General features: G+C 48.8%; 1 protein-coding gene across 1 annotated transcript in view; it reads right to left on the bottom strand.

Moving 5' to 3' along the window:
* ADAMTS12 (ADAM metallopeptidase with thrombospondin type 1 motif 12) overlaps positions 1 to 18,414 on the bottom strand; it is a 180,630-nt gene that overhangs the window by 9,197 nt on the left and 153,019 nt on the right. The window contains exons 20-22 of the mRNA XM_008154813.3: positions 11,428 to 11,580; positions 4,056 to 4,229; positions 999 to 1,142 (exon numbers count right to left, since the gene is read on the bottom strand). Coding sequence (XP_008153035.2) covers positions 999 to 1,142; positions 4,056 to 4,229; positions 11,428 to 11,580 — 471 coding nt within the window. The remainder of the gene's footprint in view (positions 1 to 998; positions 1,143 to 4,055; positions 4,230 to 11,427; positions 11,581 to 18,414) is intronic.

The following is an 18,414-nucleotide window of genomic DNA, read 5'->3' as shown; positions in this document are numbered from 1 at the left end:
CCTCTCACTTCCTTCGGGCTTTCTTGTTGTCAATGATACACGAGACACGGTGGGACCTGCCCATGACTAACCCAGGACAATGGAGGGTATTAGCCAATTGAGGGGAGACCTTTCACCCATTCCTGGGACACAGGCGCCAGTAGACTTCGCTCTTCCTGCCTCTGGACAAACTGCCCTCGGAGGCGGCAGTTCATAGGGCGTTTATAAGGCCTTTCGAGGACGGGTGATCAACCGTCCAGACACCGGGCAAGGTCAGGCTGGGAGCGCACCACCTCGTGTCTGACTCCCCCGATCCCTGGTCCCTTCCTTTTCTTCTACCACGTCTGCTTCCCGGGCATTGTATTTCCGAATAAAGTCATTAATTTTGCCTCAAGGCTTTATTTTCTAGAGAATCCAGGAAAAGACAAGTCAGAGTGACCCACTGAATCTGCCTATGGAAGAATTTTATTTAATTTTCAGTATCACTGTTGTTTTAGTTATACAATAAAACAACTTTGAATAAATCTGTCCCTCCTTTCCAGTTTAATTCTTTTCCTTGTCTCTCCATCCAACTGGCTGCCACCTGGCAAGCTGGCCGGCAGAGGACGAGAGACCTGGAGCTCGTTAGGCTAAGCCTCAACCTCGACGGCACATGCGACTCCCATTCGCTCTAAGAAAAGCCAGAGGATCAGAGACGTCAGGCCAAAAGTCCTTTCCGTAGGCTCCGTGCCGCTGGGATAGTTTGGTATTTGATCTGCATCTTTTGAAAGTCTTCGATCTTTTTCTCTTCTGAACTCAGGACAGAAAACACTGACCACCATGTCAGCTCTGGGTCAGCCTTAGCAGACTCAGAGGTCTATTAGACAGCAGAAGGATGCTAGCACTAAAACATGTAGAAACACACTGTAGGTCAGTGGACACACTGATCATTTACAATGAATATGTGTTCTTTGGAATCAAAAGAAAACAAATGCTTTTTTCAAGACTAAAGATACGAAGAGAACACAACCGACTCTTACCAGGTCCCAGTTCCCGGTGGCCCAGTGACAACAGGGGTGCTGGTTGCAGGGGGCAGTAGACGCCGGCCGTTTTGCCCAATCACAGAGGCTTCTGGGACAAGCCACGCCTCTCTCCTGCACTCCGCCTCCACAGGACCTGGAACACTAATACACAACAGGGACAGTGAGGTGGAAATCACACGATGACGTCTGCAGTGAAAAGGGAGGAACTTTCTACGACCACTTTTGTCGTGTGCAGTGTTACTTAGAATATTAGTATCTGTCCTGGAATCTGAGCATCTGTTACAAGGTCCTTACGACCACTCATCCCTTCAGACAACAGTGGGGCAACAAAATGAGGGAGAAGGAAGGCACAAAGGAAATTCTGAGGAGAAAAAAGCAGAAGATGCCAAACAGCTCCATGTCAAATATGTCAGACAGAAGGCATTTTGGTTAGAAATCGAAATGAGTCATTCCAGAATGGACGCTGTTATCTGTGTTTTGCCTTCTGGCCCCAGTGTCTAGAAACGGCAATGTAAAATGTAGACATTTTCATTATGATTAGCTGTGAGCACGCACATTTGCAATACAAGTTTGTTCATCTCCTGTTAAAATGGGATTCGGTCTTCTTTTCCTGCTGCAGAAAGCTGTGAATTAAATTTGTGTCTATTCTGAATAGGGAAGTTAGTCAGTTTGCTCAGGGTTCTGATGCACTGGCTATAATGCTCACAAAATAAATCTGAAATGACAAGTCGGGTTCCTGAAGGGATACAACTCTAAAACGTGTCAGCTTTGTGCTCACTAAAAGAATTTTACAAGACATATTGTCTCCTCTGCCTAAAAATTTTGGGAGGGATTTAAATAATTCACCAAGAAATACTTGAAAAGCACTTTGAGTACTTTGAAGAGTCTTAATTATGACGTAACAACAACAAAACAATGATGGGTGTCAACATCTTGCCCATATCATGTCAGGCACTGTGTGTGTGGTGGTACCACGGAAAATGCAAATTATATACAATTAGCCCTTTCTGCTCAATAAAAGAACCAATCTATTGCTTCCACAATGTTCCGACTTTGAGAGTCAACATGGACTTTCCCCCATTTATTCACTCCATTTTTAACTCCTTGAGGAGAAGAGAGTAACCACACATTTGTGATCCTTGTGTGTACCTACACATGTGCATAGAGATTCAGGACCACCTGGTCATGTAATCTCCAGGTGAAAGGGATGAAGAAGATATAAACCAGTGGTTCTTGAGGTGTGGTCCCCAGATGAGCAGCTGCAGCATCTTCTGAGTTGTTAGAAATGAAAAATTTCACACCCCATCCCAGACCCCTGAATTGGAAACTCCGGGAGTGGGGGTCCAGACATCCATGTGGGAACTAACACTCCAGGTGATTCGGAAGCAGCTAAAGTTTGCCACCCACTGGAGCAGAGACGTTCCCACAGCTGCAAGCAGTCTGGGCTGGCTGACTCCACTGACATTCCCATGTGGCATTAGACAGTGTGTGTGGACAGAGCAGCGTCATGATGGCTCAGGAAAGTACCTAATGTGTCTAGTCCCTCAACAGCTCCAAGGATGTACCCAACTGACTTTTGCATTTTCCATCTTCACTGCTCGGAGCCTAGGAGGGAAGACTTCCAACTTGGTGGTTTGGTCAGAACAGAGACATTTAGAAGGAGGGTGGTAGGAGGCTCTGGGAACAGGTTCATGATTGGGGCTCCCAGAAGCTACTGAGGAAGTATAAAGGATATATCTCTTTCATAACCAGAGAGCAGACATAACTGCTCATCTGTGAAAACCTGCAAATGCCATTCCTCTGACAAGGCAATCTAAGCTCCTCTGTAAATTCCAGGACTCTGGAAGCCACCATCAGGCTCAGCATACATGAGGGCCTGCGCCCAGAGCATGGGAATAGCAGGTACTTCATCTTCTCCAGAGCTGGGTAGTGGAAGGACAAGAAAGAGGGGACAGTGGTGGCTGCTGCCCCAGGAAACACCAGGTGTTGGCCCAGAGGGTTAGAAATCAGCATGGCTGCTTGACCCAGGAGACAGTGAGTAGCTCTAGGGGAATCCATCTTCCATAGTTTGACCCAAGCTCTATATCTTACAGTTGTGGTTCTCTACCTTCCCTTCCCTGGCACCTGGTAGGTTCACCCAAACATTCTTAACTTAACTTTCCTCAGTTCATTCTCTGCTCAATGGCCACTGGGCTAAGGTCCACAGTGGAAAGAGTACAGGCCCCGGAGTCTGCCTTAGGCTTGAATTAATAGTCCACCCATTTATTTTCTAGTTGCATGACCTCCTGTAAGCTTCTTAACCTACGCGTCTCAATGTCTCCACCAATAAAGTGGAATTCCTAAGGCCTACTATCCTGGCTGTGGTGAGAATTCAACCAAATATTGTAGGCAAAATGCCTAGCTCACAGACACCCTCAAAACATGCTGGGTTCTTTTTTTCTTTTTCCTACCATGCATGGATGTATTTGGGAGCAGCATTTCTGTCTACTGAGGCATTTGCTATTGGCAAATTAGATCATCATACTTCACCAAAGAATAGTAAACTTGTTTTCCTGTGTTGAAGAAGGACAAAGACCTAGCAGGGTCTGGGCCCTCACAAAACAGAGGAATTGGACACACACACACACACACACACACACACACTTCTTTTCTTGGTGCAGTGATCTGGGCATTTAACGGAGAGGTGAAACTTTAAAATATACCATATGTGGAAAGGATCTGTCCATCACCCCCAGCCTGATGCAGAAGGCCAGGAGAGGCATGTGAGGCTCTCATCACAATAGTCCATATACACTTCCCCAGCAGGGACCCATGTCCCCTGTATATCCACTGGGACACTAGGTTCTAATAAAGACACTGATGTGTCACTGTGGAAACCATACAACACAGTTCACGCTGTGGACCCGGTGAGCCTCCCCACACAGTGTTGGGTCACTGAATGGCAGCCAGTCATTGGCATGAGACAGGTGTGGTCTTCCCTGAGCTTTAGACTCGCGCGGGGACACAGACAGTCACGTTGGTCGGGCCATGTGGGTGGTGCACGATGGGCTGTACCTGGCTCCAGGGCTCCACCTGCCACTCCTCGCAGGGCTCCGTGTTGCAGCTCATGCTCCGCGGGGGAGGGACGCCGGCCAGGAACTGGCAGTGAAACGGCCTCAGGCTGCGGTGCTCCCTGTCCACGCACTGAGTCTCCCGGATCTGGAAGCCCCCGCTGCAGTTCCTGGAGCACTGTGTGTGGAGAGAGAGGAGTGCCAGGCCTTCAGTGCCCGGGCCCCAGGAGGGGTCACAGCACTGGACGGTCCAGGCTGCAGTCACCAGAGGGTTAGTTCTAGCTCACGACACCCTGGGAGGTATCATCCACTTTACAGATAGGACATCCGAGGCTCAGGGTGTTTCTGTGACCTGCCCCAAAGCTCCTGATGAGAGTGAAGAACTGGACTTCAGAGGGGACCGGGGCAGGGGCGATAGAGGCAGACCCTTGTGCGTCCCAGCCTTTCTCTGCCCGATACTGTGGATGAACAATAGGGGTGAACAATACGGCCCATGGCCCTTATGTCCTGAGTGTCCTCCTTCCACCCTTTGCATTACCCACCAGCCACTGCTCTTCCTTGAGGTCTGGGCTTAAATGTCACCCCTCAGAGAAGCCTTCCTTGAACAGATCCCTCCAGGTTAATCACAGGGACAGGAACTATGGAACAACTTTTATTTATCGTGTCCATCCTTCCTAGTAGCCTCTCCCTGCCATGAAGCTGGAGCCCTTCTCTCCTGGTCCCTGCTGTGTCCTGAGCACTTGGCACGGTGCCAGGCACAGCAGAGGTGCCCCACAAAACTTTATGAATGAACAGATGAATTCCAAGCAAAGGGCAACCAGGGAGGGCTCCCCGGGGACTGGAGAGATCTGTGGTTCCCACAGGGAGGAGCATATCCTGCTTTGTTCTCTTCCTCCTTTCATCCCTTCCCATGGTCGGAGAACTACGGCTCGCGAGCCACATGCAGCTCTTTGGCCCCTTGAGTGTGGCTCTTCCACAAAATACCACGGCCTGGGCGAATCTATTTTGAAGAAGTGGTGATAGAAGTTTAAGTTTAAAAAATTTGGCTCTCAAAAGAAATTTCACTCGTTGTACTGTTGATATTTGGCTCTGTGGACTAATGAGTTTGCCGACCACTGCCTTTTCCCATTGCATTGGTGGCTGAGAGAATGCAAGCGTGTCTGTAGCTGCAAGGTATGTTTTCACATGGCCCCCTCTCTACTTGGTAAAAAATCATGCTCTCTTTCTGGCCATGATAGGATAATCATAATTGTAGGTTCTTGTAGATGGAAAAAGAAAAGTTCTCAGAACTTTTCAATCGAGGTAGATCCCAAAATACCACCCCTTACTTCTGGAACCCGGCACCCCTGGGCTACAGCATGGGAAGATGCGGGCCTGTGCGATGGGGGGCAGATGGATGCTCCAGTGCTCCCATAAACCAACTGTGTTTAGCTTCTCAGAAATAAGCAACATTTGGAAGACAGCCCCCCAAATAAACTAAAGACTTCGTTTTCCTGCCATGCTGTAAGTAGCTGCCAACTTACAATTAGCCACAGAGGAAATGAGGACACGTGCTAATCATTTCTACACATAGCGGCCATTTTTCCGACAAACAGACTTCTGGGAAAGAGCACATGGTTGGAACAAGAAGGCTCGTTACTAAGAAAAGGACTTTTACAAGACACATGTGTAAGAAATACTTCCTTAGCCTCCATTCCATGCTATCATCTGACATTCCTACATTGAATTTTCAGAACAGCATTCCCCGTTGGTGAAAGAGGGAATTCCCATTCAGTGACACATGGAGTTTGTTAATGTGCTGAACGAAGTCATCAGGGAGGACACTCACTGAAGCTGTGACTCTTCTGTCCCATTTTCTAAAGGCCTCAGATTCTGCCAGCGCGAGGGGAGGGTCAGGATATCCCATCACTCCACTCCTGATGCTGTTTCACCTCTGGGTGCTGAGGGCCAATTCTTACATTCCTTTTCTTATTGCCTGCAGGAGGGTCATTTGTGTTCCTGCTCTCCTAACCCGTGGACCAGACTGAGGACAGGAGCCAGACTGGTGAGACTAGACACACCGGCTGAGGCCCTGTTGTGACCAAACAGGCCTAACAGCTCTCCAGTTACCACAGCAGCTCGTTCAACTGGCAGAGTCTGCAAGGCAGATTGCGTTAGGATGCAGATGCCCTCAGCTTACAGGAGCCACCGGCAGAGATCAAATGAAATCGCAGTGGCTTCTCTCTTGCGTTGCTTTTTTATTTATGAAACGCACACAGGTGTTCCGATGTGTGAAATTAGCAAACATAGGATCAGGAGGGCAGGAGACTGCGCACTATTATGACCCCGACACCAGCCGGCTACATGGCCGTGGGTTCATCACTTCTCTGAGCCTCTCCTTCTCCATGGTATTAGAGGGATAAGCTGGATGATTAAATATCCCGACATTCTAGAGGGTGGAAGTGTGGGGCCACTAGATCTGTCCTCTGTTTTGATTTCAGAATACTTTCTTGCTCTTCCAGTTGCATGCCAAATGCTAAACCAGGAAACAGAAGAAAATTCTTTTTCGGCTCCTTTCCTTATGCTACACAGATTCCTAAGACCCTTAAGATCAAATAATGCATTCCACACATTCTAAGTTGAACAGCATCAACATTCGCCCTTCCATCTGTTCCCCCCACCCTACCCCCACACCTCTCTTCCTCCAAGTATTGGGCACTTGTTATGTTCCAGGCTCTGAATCCCAATCTAGCAGCAGGGAACAGTGACGCCAATGAGTAGAAGTGATAAAGGCTTATGTCGTAGGTCATCCATGATCTAGTGAGGGCACAAAGGAGGAGGGGGTCCGTGTGCGAGGAGGTCAGGAAAGGCTGGGACAAAGGGGCCGAGGCTGAGGCTGAGTCATGTAAGATGAGCAGATGCTCCCGCAGCTGGTAAATCAGGATGGGAGACATCCGAGGTGGAGAGAACGGCACAGGCAGAGGCGCAGTTAGGAAGGCTTGTTAGGAAGTCGGTCAGAATGCTAGAGCCCAGGGGCGGTGGGCAACTGAAGAGGCCTCCTGTCTGGACATCAGTCCTCAACTCCAGCATCTGGCTTCATGCTTCCTGTGGTTCCAATGGCTCTGATTTAACTGCCATTCCTCTTTAGGGATCCCTTAACCTGAACCCCCACGGGTGTCAAGAGAGGGCGATGGTTTAGCCATTCAACAAATGATAGCAAGACTAAAACAAATGCATTGCTTTTCGGTATGGGATCTGCCTTCCTGCTGCTCAATCTTTGCTTTCTGGGGCCAGAAGCTCCCGTATGACACACAATTCTAGGTTCTGACTTTTGCACATTGGGCTTTCATCTATGTTCCTGGGAATATGTTACACATAAAAGTTGGGGACTGTTTGTGCTTAGCAAGACAGAGGCTCTTTCCCTACTTAATTCATTTGTAAAAATTCACATCTAAAAATATGTAGCACTGCCATCGACAATCTGTAAAACGCAATAAGCATGGAGACAAGCAGGACAGACAGAAAGACGTTCACTCAGGAAGGTGGGAGCTGTGGGTGCCGCGTGGCGTTGGTGGGCACCCACCGAGGGGTTTTCAAGCTGGTCCATGTCAGTACTGCACTTCTTCCACAAGCAGCACCTTCCTCCTCGGACAGGGTTTAACCTTCTGAAATTGCCGTGTCTCCCAGCTGGTGTGCATGTTTCCTGCGCGGTGCTTCCTGTCCTCTGGAAAGCTGTAATGACACTGATGATGCCTCCTTCGGGGGGGTGGCTTCTTAAAACTGGGTGAGTTGAGTACTAGCTGTGTGATCGGCTGTTAGTGATGGAACGCCAAGCTTTTGTCTCCTCGGTGGGAGTTATAAAGAGGGGTCTGTATTAGGTGAAAATTAAATTGTTTATCAAATGCTCTTGTGCAGTGTTGGGTGCATGGGGGTAGTTGGCAAATGCCAGGGCTCAAGGTTGGTGAAGTCCTCCCAAGTTCATGGGCACTTTGAGCGCCTTGTCTGCTTAGGACACCTGCTTGAGCCCGTCACTTGGTTGACAGGACTTACTCCACTGTCACCTGTCCACAGGCCTGCAGTCCCCGGAGCCAGAGGTTAGTGAACACGTGAGAGCCAGTCCTAACCTCTACCTTGTGCTTAGAGTGTCCCCAGGGCTTCATTCGAACAGGCTTTCACCATTTACAAAGTTGTTGCACAAATATTCTCTCTTTTGATCCTTAAAATAACTCTATGAGGTAAGTAGAGGCAACACTCTCCACTTCATTGTTCAGAGGGGAGCAAACTAAAGCTCCTAAGATGTTAGATGAATGGACTAGAGTCACATGCTGGCCAGTGACCCGGGGAGAGAAGGTACCCACCCACATGTGTCTGATGCCCAGCCCAGCGCCGCTCCCAGGATTCAATTCGGCAGAACTACTTTTCCCAAGTACGTCTCTGGGGCAACCCTGAGGCCTACGATCCCGGTCGGTTCTGGACAGATGAATGCATCAAGAGGAGGCAAGTGCATTCTGGAGAACAACTTCCACACCATGTGAAGCTGGAGACCCGAATGTGACGTCTCATTCTCCATCACATGTGAGAGGACAGCCACAGCAGTGGTATCAGGCTCCAGCAAGCACACGGTGGCAGAGACGCAGCTGATAAAACCAGTGCAATTCAGAGCAATCACAGTGAGAAACCCGGGGCCCCAGGGTGCTACCTGCGGGTTCAGGTGAGGCTGCAGCCCGCCCTGCAGTCCTATAAGCACTAAAGTGTCCCGGATCTGGGGTGGGCATTGGTGGGATAGTGCAGGAGACTCAAGGGAAATTAGAATTCCTCCCTCTGAGAAAGTACCTGGGAAAAGGCAAACCTGTCAACTTGGTAGAACCTAAACCCTTTGGATATTTAAAGGCAAATCCAGGGGCCCACTTTCCTACTGTAGATTTGGGGGGTGTGCCTCCGAGTGAGCTTAAAAATCCTGATGGAACAGCCCACGAATCTTTCCCAGGGCGTGGTCGGGACTTCCGACATCCTTATGACCTGGTTAAAAAGTGGGAGTCAAAACGGAGTCTCTCTTCATCATCAGAATTGAAGATAAAGCCCTGGCTGGTTTGGCTCAGTGGGGACAGAGTGTCAGCCTGCTGACTGAGGGGTCCCGGGTTCAGTTCTGGCCAGGGGCACACGCCTGGGTTGCGGGCTCGGTCCCCAGTGTGGGGTGTGCGGGAGGCAGATCGATGATACTCTCTCATTGATGTTTCTGTCTCTCTCTCTCCCTCTCCTTTCCTCTCTGAAATCAATAAAAGTATATTAAAAAAAAATTGAAGATAAAATCGAAACCGACATTCCCAGGAAAAAGAGAAGTCACGTACGCAGTATCCATAACATCCGATAGTCAGGAAAAACAAAAGTCCGCGCAACCCCCATCCGGAGTTCAATGGCGTCTCTGACGTTGGGTGTGTCTATCATCCCGAGAGAAGAGATGCTCTGTGTACTGATGGGACCGTGGGACGCGGAGGGACAGACTTGAGCTGTGGTGGGGACCACATTCCGCAGAACCTAAGGACATGCAGAGACATCTACAGCCACCAGGCCTGCTGCGGGGTTAACAGGCTGCCCCTCCCGGCCACGAGGGAGGGACCCAGAGGCAGGGAAGGGATTGGGCAGAGCAGGGCTTTCTCGGGGGGTCTGGCCCCAGAGAAGAGCTTGCAGGTCTCATCCGGGGTTTACACCCGCTGGGATCCCTAGGGTTTTAACTGGAGTGACCTTTTCCATGTGTGATCTGTTTCACGCATCTGCCTTTCTTATGAGCCGTGTAATTTCCACGGGAAGGACTAAGGACTAGTCCCAGTGATGGGAAAGTGGGCCTTTAGGCCTCGCTCAGAGGTAGCAGATGTCTCTTGAGGTTTTTCTGGATATCGAAGAGAATTTCTAGCCAGGCGTGTAGCCCTCGTTGGCCCCTGAGTTTGTTCTGAGTTGGTAGAGAGAGAAACAAGAAGCAGCATTCACCCCTGCAGGAAAAGTGGCCTGCCACAGAGGGAGGGGCTGGCGGCTGGAAAGAAAGGCCACGCAGTTTTCTCAGGGAGTCGCCTGCTCCCCCTCCCCCTCTTCCAAAAGCTCAGAGCCTCCCTCTGGAATGACATTCCACAGTCCGTCTGCAGCTCAGGCTGCTAGGGGAGCCAGAGATGAGAGTGAGAGCCCCGTAGTGCTGCTTGTCAAGGGAAAGTGGCTCCCCAGAGAGAAGACGGGGGCGGGGGGCTGCAGGGCACCTGGGGCTGTGTGTGCTTGGCAGACAGGTGCATGCCTGGCTCCCACCTCTGTACCGCCCACTGCCAGGCAGCTTTCAACCTCGCCGCTGACCAGTGTCAGGCAGCCTGGGTGGGTGCCCCCAGAGGCTGGTGTAAACCAGAGTGGCCGGCCTGTGAGTGGCCCAGAGCACCCAGCGGCGAGGTGATGCAGCCTTTGCAAGAACTTTGCAGACAGCACAATAAAATGGGTAACCACAGCCCGATGAGCAAAGACAATAAAATCACAGAAAGATCGCTGCTTGGAAAGATCAAATTCTCCTTTGCGGTTCAGCTTTCATTTTGCGTCTGGCAGATTCAACGTAATACTGGCTTTGTGAGCAGCTGCTGAGCCATGATTTAATTATGCATGCGATAATGTATACTTACTACTTGTAATGCTAAATTTAAGTAATTTAGAAATAGTGTTGCATGCTGGACAAGCAATTCATTGCACAAGTGTAACTCACCTGGTGAGGGAAAGGACAGGTAGATAAAACACGTGGGCTAATTCAACTCTGTACTTGAGCTAGACTACTGTCCACAGGGCAGTAGGTCTATGGTCACGCCTAGGATTTTTTCATCCACAATTTTCTCAAAGAAACGAGGCAGAAGGGAGGCAGGGAGGAGAGAGACCAACTTTATAGCAAATTCTTATATAAGACCTCCTCCCTCCACACATACACACACACACCACTGAGCCTGCTCAGCTACCACACCCCCTTCTCACCCCACCACTGAGCCTGGTCAGTTACCACACCCCCTTCACACACACTCCCTCCACTGAGCCTGCTCAGTTACCCCCCTCCACACACACACCCTCCACTGAGCCTGCTCAGTTACCCCCCTCCACATACACACCCTCCACTGAGCCTGCTCAGTTACCCCCCTCCACACACACACCCTCCACTGAGCCTGCTCGGTTACCCCCCTCCACATACACACCCTCCACTGAGCCTGCTCGGTTACCCCCCTCCACATACACACCCTCCACTGAGCCTGCTCGGTTACCCCCCTCCACATACACACCCTCCACTGAGCCTGCTCAGTTACCCCCCTCCACATACACACCCTCCACTGAGCCTGATCAGGTACCCCCCTCCACACACACACCCACCACTGAGCCTGCTCAGTTACCTTGCTCCAGTTTCCCACTCTCCAGCCGGCGCAGGGACGGAGGTGGCATCTCTTGGCGGGGTCGGGCCTCTGAAGGGCCGCACAGTCGGAATCCACCCGGGTGCTGCACTCCACGCGGCGCCAGTAGGCCCCCAGGCCGCACGTGGTGGAGCACTGGCAGGGGACAGAACACAGAGGCTGAGCCGGCTTCCTCGGACACACCCACGGCACCTGCCGTCTGAGTTCCGTCTCGCTGCTCACTAGGACCGCCAGCAATCTGAAAAACTGCCTGCACTGGGCCCGGCCCCGGGCAAATGGCTGCATCTTGGCTGGCAGGGCCCAGGCACCAGGAATTTAAGTAATTTCCATTCTAATAAACAGCCACGGTTGAGAATCCCTGGTTGATATGCGGGAGGACAAGCCAGTGCAAAAACAGGGGACATTTGTAATGCTTTCAACAATAAAGTTTAAAAAAGAAGGTTTGCTGGCTGAAGGGCCACCTGCCGCATTTCGTGCCAGTGCTATTCCAGGGGACGCCAGGCCCATGCACCTGCCTCCCCCTCACCGCTTACACCACCACAACCACGTTATCTCAGCCAGCTCCCCGTCACACACTGTGCTGTCAAAGGGCATTGCTGTAAAGAAACCCAGGCTTGGGAAGCTGGCTGGCCCCAGGAGTAAGACTAGGATTTTCTGCTTCTAAACCGCAGGATAATATTGCTACAGCAGCTTCTCAGCAGAGAGTGGCCGTGGGAGTCACCGGGACACGCTGTGACAGGCAGGTTCTGACTCAGGAGGTCTGGAGGGGCTGGAGAGGATGCAGTTCTAACCGGCTGCCGGGGGTGCAGGTGCTGTGGGTCCTCAGACCACAGACCCCACGTGGAGTTAGAAAGATGCTACGACATGATGCTTTTCACTCCTTGACCCGATGGTGGTGAATAAATCAATCACCGTTTGCCACACGCATAGTCCATTCCTCACAAGATGTTTTAATCCTATATAATAAAAGCCTAATATGCAAATCTACCGAACAGCAGAACTGGTGGAACGACCGGTCGCTATGATGCACACTGGCCACCAGGGAGCAGATGCTCAACGCAGGAGCTGCCTGCAGGCTTCAGGCCAGCCAAGGAGGGAGGCAACTGGTGGTGGCCCAGGCGATCAGGGGGCAGGGCCAGAGAGCAGGCGGTGCCAGGCCGGCCAAGGTGGGTGCCAGCGGGCCCACCTCCCTCCCCCCTGCCCAATCACCCCACCGGTTGCCCTTCAGATTGGCCCTGATTGCCAGCCAGGCCTAGGGACCCTACCTGTGCATGAATTTCATGCACTGGGCCTCTAGTTTGTTTATAACTCTTAAACAGCTCAGGGTTAGCACGGGGCACCTTGAAAACTGCACAAACGTTCCCCCTATAATTTCTTGTATTCTACGTGCCTGGTGCTTTCAGTTGGTCGCTTTGACTTGCATCCCCTCTTCCCTGCCCATCCGCAGAAGGCGGGCTGTTTCTGGGCATGTGAAACCCAGCTCTGGGCTAATAAAGAAAAGGGGTGGGAGTTCCACCTATGACATTCTGGGAAGTTTCTTTTGATGAGTTATAAATAAAAACCAGCCTTACATTAATTTTTCACCCTCCATATAATTCCATGTTTCACTCTGTGCGACTTCTTGGGTTAGAACACATATATGACAGATAAATTCACTGCAGAATCATAGCAAGGGCAGAGTAGAAAACAGCCTAGTTCCGTGGTCGGCAAACTGTGGCTGCTCGCGAGCCACATGCGGCTCTTTGGCCCCTCGAGTGTGGCTCTTCCACAAAATACCACGGCCTGGGCAAGTCTATTTTGAAGAAGTGGCATTAGAACAGGGGTCCTCAAACTTTTTAAACAGGGGGCCAGTTCACTGTCCCTCAGACCATTGGAGGGCCGGACTATAGTTTAAAAAAAAACTAGGAACAAATTCCTATGCACACTGCACATATCTTATTTTGAAGTAAAAAAACACAACAGCAAAATCACCTGCATGTGGCCCGCGGGCCGTAGTTTGAGGACGCCTGCATTAGAAGAAGTTTAAGTTAAAAAAATTTGGATTTCAAAAGAAATTTCAATCGTTGTCCTGTTGATACTTGGCTCTGTGGACTAATGAGTTTGCCGACCACTGGGCTAGGTCATCAATGTTTCCAAAAGGCTCATGGAGCTCATCTCTCCTCCTCCAAGTTGTTTGGGATTTGGTTTGTATCTCTCAAGTTCCTAGCACTTTCTCCCCTGAACTAGACTACGTGTCTGTAACAGAGACAATGACAGCTGCAGTGCACTGAGCGCTGACCACCAGCGACCCCTCGTTCACACCATGCGCTTTGCAATGGGACTTTGCAGCTCCTCCCGGCCGGCGGTGGAATATAGTGACTTTGGCGGATAAAATGCAGTGGGTGATGTTGTGCCAGGTCTCAAGGGGCCTGGCTGGTCTCAGCCCTCTCTCTTGGACCCCGTCTCCGCCATGGGAATAAGGCTAGTCTGCTGTGGGATGAGAGATCATGTGGAACAGAGCGGGGTGACCCGGCCAAGCCATCCCAGCGTGGCCAGCTTCAGCCAACTCTCCGGCAGATGCATGACCAGCCACGCTGAGATCAGCTGAGCTCGGCCCAGACAGCACAACCTCCCAGCTGACCCACAGACTCGTGAACAAACATAAATGTTTACTGAGGGGTTGTGGTTGTTTGCTCTTTAGCGTTACTATGGCAATGGACAGTTCTGGGGTAAACATTTTGTTTCCTAAGCTGCTGAAACAGAGTAGGCCCCACGCCTGGTCATGAAGGGAGCTCCCGCCAAGTGTGTCGGGTTGGAAACTGCACTCTGGGCCGGTTCCCTTTCCCGGCCAAGCTCCCTGGAAGTGGTAGCGCTCAATGGCTCCCGAGAGGTTGATAAATTTTTGGTGAACTATAATGCATTCCATAAGACAGTTTACTCCTGTCAAAGTCAAATGGTTACATTTGAGATGGAATTAATTCTGTGTATCTTGATTAGAATATAATCAAAATGTGTCAATTAACTGCTGGGCTCCAACAGTCATAAGGTTGAATGTGCACTTTTATTTATTTGGAGACAGTAATTTCTCATAGAATCGATGAACATTTATCAGTTATCACATATTAACCTTTTGCACTCGGATGTCGAGTGTGACTCGACACGGTTAGCATCGGTAGCAGCTCGTATGTCGAGCCACACTCGACACGTAGTTTCACCGCGGGGGGAAGGGGGATTTTTTTCTATTTTTCCAGTATCTTTTCTTGTTTTCATTAGCATGAAAGGACAAGTAAAATGTAAATGCCGTCTCAACTGATGCCACCACCTAAGCCTATCTTTTGCATAGGCAGCAATCTTGAGTAGGAGGGTCCAAGGCATGAGTCCTTGCATCATGCCTTTTTGAGCTTGCATCATCTTCCCTTGGTAAAGAACCTTCCTTATCTTTTCGTCTCCTAGGTTTGTTTAAGTTTGTATTAGCATATCACAGATGTCATGACACAGGGTTTAGTTGGATGATTGGTTTGCACCCTAGCAGTCGCACGTTCTGAGTGAATTTAAACATGTGAATGTAAACCAGGTCTTCATGTGGGTGAATGTTTCAAAAAATATCACACCATGAAAAATTATAGAGATTAAAATTACTCTTTGAATGTATCAATAATTTGAAATATAAAAAAATCCAAATAAATAAGTTTGTATGAAAAGAAACTCCAGTTTTTTATTCTACTGCCGCGCTTTGTAAAATCTGGGGTATTTAAAAAATTAAATCCCGAGTAGAATAAAGGAATCGAGAAAAAAGCAAGCGAGTGCAAAGGGTTAAGTATCTTCAGGACAAAAGCATTAGAACACACTTAAATTTAATAATTCCACAACTGCTTTGGGCTGCGGGGGTCGGGTTAAAAGGTGAGAGGATGGGAAAGAAACTAATTTCTGGGCCACCCTAATGCTACTTTTAAATGAAGCTTTTGTATTAACTTGTGGCCTGAGAAGGGCTTGTCCTTTCTCATTCGCAGCCCCACTGTGGGGGCTCTTCCATCTGAGGACTGTGATCGTTTACCGAAGGGTCTCCCCTTCGGACTGCAACTTGGCATCTCCCTCCACCTCAATATAAACGCTGTTCTCCCCAAAGTCACCAGTGACCTGCTAAGTGCAAAATCCACTAGGCTCACTGTCAGCCCTTATGTTCCTAGACATCCATGTACCATTTCTCTTGGCTTATGTCTTAAATAGTAGACTGTTCCTCACTAGCCTTCCACATGGGATCTCTTTGTTAGCCAGGTCCCATGCTGGCCCACCCTTCCTTGCATCCTACAGGTTAATGGGTGACCTCCTTACCTCTTAAGGTCCTAACTTTTACCTACTGGTCTTGACTACCAAGTCTTATCACCTCTCCCAACAGCCTCAGACTCATAAACATCTGCTGGTTATCACCCAGATATACCCAGGTACCACCAATTTAACTTGATCCATAACTACATTCATCTCCTTTCCTTGTCTCTGCTAACACTCACTCCTCTATAATGTGCGGTATCTCCATTTATAGGAGCACGGCCCAACAGACACCCAAGATTTATTCCAATGGAATAGTCATGGCAGAGTCCTCTCCGCCTCTCTCCTTCCAAACCCCACATCAATTATTCACAAAGCCTTGTGGCTGTTGAGTCCTAAAGGTATTTGAAGATATCTTCCCCGAATCAACCTGAGCATTCTTGTCCTAGATCTCACACCTCATCTAGGCCACTGCAGTAACCTCCCAACAAGTCAAATCCCTCATCCTCACTGCTTCCAGAATGAGCTTCCTAGAACACACATGGGCCATATCATCCGGTGGCACAGACTGCGAGGTAGTCATTATAAACCTTCTTCTCTTCTTCCTGGGCACACAGTTAGATTACGTTTCTCAGCTGCCTTGCAATTTGGTGTGATCGTGTGACTGAGTTCTAGACAACAGAGTGTGAGCAGAAGGAATGGGTGCCCCCTCCAGGCCTGGCTTATAACCACCCACAGGGAGGCCTCTCTGCTCCCTTTTCCCTTTCTGAGAGTAGGAGGATGACCCCCGGCAAATTTGCTGAGCCATTGGCAGCCTGCATTCCAAAATGACAGCATGGATCAGGGCGTCATTCTCTGCAGCCACCATTGCAGACCTGGGATTACCTTGCATTATGATGTGAGAGAGAAATCAACCTTTGTTTTAGCCAACCACAACTTGTAATGCTCTGTTTGTTACAACAGCCTAGCCTCGTGTGTGTGTGTGTGTGTGTGTGTGTGTGTGTGTGTGAGTTCTAATTACAAATACACATTGTACATATATCACACTTTGATTACTCTGACATCAGCCCTATAGCTATACCCTTTATCTGCTTCTCTTTCAGATCCTGTTTGACCAGGCTGTATTCTTTTCAAGGACCACAGGGTCTTTGATTGTAGGTGCTTTCAGACTACATCTCCATGAACTAATTAACAAAATACTACAAATTAACTAGGAGCCTCAGTTTCCATAATGTGTTCTCTTGGTCTTTGAGTCTGCAGAGGCCATACACGGTCCAGACTGCTTTGATGGATGTAAGACAACAACCTGCTTATCTGTCCTTTAAGGATGCCCCATGTTTTTGGAAGGGAAAATACGTTTTGAGGGCGCTACGGTGCTACTTTCAAGTACATCCTTTCAAGGACATCACTCACAAAACCTAAACAGATCCATTTTATTTCTAGGCTGAACCTGCTGGATCTGTGAGCTCAAAAGTGACCATAGAGCCCTCAATGTTACTTTAAAATACTTTCTGGTGAACTTTGTGAGTTTCTCATCTGTTTACCCAGGGTCACCACTTACTTGGCATGATTTGTATGTCATGTGACTAAAGAAGAAACCACTAGAGCAGAAGGCAGAGAGAGTGGCAATGTTCTCTGACTTGCAAAGTGATGGGTCAGAGGCAGTGAAGGCTGTCCGCTTGGGTTCAAATTCCTGCTCAGAGGTGGGTGATACAGGCCAGCTATTCAACATCTCTCAGCTCCAGCTTCCTCATCTCTAACATGGGAAAATATGACCAATCTCCTTGCACTGTGGTGAGGATTAAATGAGGGAATTCGTATTAGCACAAAATCATGCTACTTCAGCATGGGACATGCTTTAGAAATGCTCACTGTCAACATCCTCCTCACTAGAGCTCATTAGAACTTTGCTAATGGAAAGAAATCAGAATAAAATGTCGGGAATCTCCATACTCTGAGCATGAAAATCTCTTTTCCTCCAGAACCTGTATTTTTTACATGCACATGGAGATGGTAAGATGCCGCTCCACGGACAGGAAATGCGATAGTTACTTAAGAAATCAAACACAAATCAACGTGCAAAGAGTTCAAATGTAAACAGAAAAATTTGAAAGTCTGAATTTACCTGTTTATTACCAATATAGTCAATTCTATGACCCAAAATGATGATTATTTCATACCAACCCATTTATACAGCTAAGTTGTCAATTGTTGCTGAAATTCACTAGAGACAGAAGAGTAGAATAGAAAAAAGTTAGAAGATTCATCATCCAAAGGACACGTGTGTCCTAAAACAAGTCAGTGAACCACGGACTATCTTAGTTTCCCTATTTATAAATTGCTATCAATCAGACCCTACATGCTCCTCAGGGCTATCAAAAGGAAAAAATAAAAGATTACATATGAAAGGGTCTGGAAATTAACATGCTTTATAAATTAAAGGTCTGTTTTTTTATATTAGCTATTATTACTTCACTTCCTCTTAGCCTCAAACACGAGCCATGAAATGTCATAAAAATGCTGAATAGTTTGAACATGCGATTATTTTGCCACAAAGTCCTCCTTTGAGTTGTCAAATTACTTTTAACAAGTACATATTCTGTGCATTTGAAATTAAAATGGGTGAGAAATGATTTTGACGCCACCCAGGATTGAATCGGTTCTAGAAATGGAAAAACAAATGTCACGCCAAATTCCTGCAGCCTGACAATGGGGACCAGCATT

The sequence above is a fragment of the Eptesicus fuscus genome, chromosome 4 (genome assembly GCF_027574615.1).
Source record: "Eptesicus fuscus isolate TK198812 chromosome 4, DD_ASM_mEF_20220401, whole genome shotgun sequence".
NCBI lineage: Eukaryota > Metazoa > Chordata > Mammalia > Chiroptera > Vespertilionidae > Eptesicus > Eptesicus fuscus.
Note: the sequence above shows the minus strand (reverse complement) of the source record. Positions and strands in the feature narration are given on the sequence as shown.